The sequence below is a fragment of the Emiliania huxleyi genome (assembly GCF_000372725.1).
Source record: "Emiliania huxleyi CCMP1516 unplaced genomic scaffold EMIHUscaffold_7013, whole genome shotgun sequence".
Classification (NCBI taxonomy): domain Eukaryota; phylum Haptophyta; order Isochrysidales; family Noelaerhabdaceae; genus Emiliania; species Emiliania huxleyi.
The window spans coordinates 1-1390 of NW_005196745.1; the positions used below are offsets into that span (position 1 = coordinate 1).

At 65.6% G+C, this 1390-nt stretch overlaps 1 protein-coding gene across 1 annotated transcript; it reads right to left on the reverse strand.

The window, feature by feature from the left end:
• Window positions 1–58: 58 nt before the first annotated feature.
• Window positions 59–1099, reverse strand: EMIHUDRAFT_124887 (hypothetical protein; the record flags this gene model as incomplete). Its single annotated transcript, XM_005761545.1, has 3 exons — window positions 59–280; window positions 352–438; window positions 1019–1099. Coding segments are annotated over 3 exons (390 nt in total), but the record flags the coding sequence as incomplete, so codon positions are not given.
• Between the last annotated feature and the right edge of the window lie 291 nt (window positions 1100–1390).

Consider the following 1390-nt stretch of genomic DNA (forward strand, 5'->3'; position numbering starts at 1 on the left):
GTCGGAGCCCGAGCCCTGAAGCGGGATGCCCGAAGGCACGGGCCAGACGCGTCAGAGCTCAGGCGGGGAGGAGGCGGGCAGAACCCCCCAGGCGCCCGCTGCCGCTGCCGCGCGCCTTGAGCCAGAGACGGTACTGCGGGAAGTCGTCCGTCTTAATGGAGAAGCGCTCAGCAATGTCGGCATTGTCCTTGTCGCCATACTCCGACACGCCGACGTCGCAGCTCAGCAGCGAGGCGGACGACTCGCCAACCTTCTTTGCGAAGTCCTTCCACGCGTCGTGCTGTGAGCGGCGGCGGCGGCGGGCTCACCACGATCGCAAGCGCACGGCGGCGGCAGGGAAGGGTGGGCCACCTCGTCGCCATACGCATACTCCTTGTCAAAGCGGACAATGACAGCGCGGGAGCCGTCGACGATCTTGTCGAACGTGGTGTTGTCGAGCTGGCGGGCGGAGAGGTGGGGAGAGATGGGGAGAGGTCTCTAGCTCGGGCAGGTGGAGCCTGGCGGGCGGAGAGATGGGGAGAGATGGGGAGAGGTCTCTAGCTCGGGCAGGTGGAGCCTTGAGAATGCCGCGGTCGACGTAGCCGAGCGTCGGCGCGAGGAGGAGAGAGACGATGGACATAGTGTGGCGTGGAGGTGGTCGTGTGACGTGTGCCTTCCCTGATTTCTGGGGGTAATTTTCAGTGTATGTAGCTCTTAGGATTTTTAAAGGCCTATTTCGGCTCTTGGGCGGCCGCCCTCAAACCCTATAGGGTTTGCGTTCGTCCGCGCGCGGCCCCAATGCCGGGCTCTGCGCCGGGTATTTCGGGCGCCGAGAGTGGCCTGGCCCCGGACCCACCCCCGAAGGCCGATGGCGACATGCACCGCGACCCATTCCGCCTCCTGGAGGCTGCTCTCAGACGTTCAAGCGGCGCCAGGCAGCGGCTCGGCCGCGCATCCTTCACACACGCCGCCACGACTGGGATGAGAGAGCCCGGTGTCGAGCCCTGGTGCGAGCTGCATGTGAGGGGCGGCTGTGGACAAAGCAGGCCTGCTTGATGGTCAAGGCCTTGGATCCAACGGAGGTGGCGTACGCGTTGGCCACGTCGTTGGCTCCGATGCCCTGCGAACGGGTAGGGCGGGTCTCGCTTCGCGCGCGGGGTCGGTAGGGGGCCGGGGCGCGAGGCGCACAAATGCGGTGAAGGTTGCAGCAATCGCGCCAAAGACAACAATCCACGTGTACCTGCGCATTCGCGGGGTTGAGACTTGAGATATGGGAGAGGCTGAGCCACGCTGTGGCGAAGGGATTGCGAGTGCGAGCGTGCTGTGCGAGAGGGGTTGCGCGGCAGGGCAGTGAAGGGCTGAAGGCGGCTGGGGGCGTGCATACTCTTCGAGCGGATCCATGGCGGAGTTG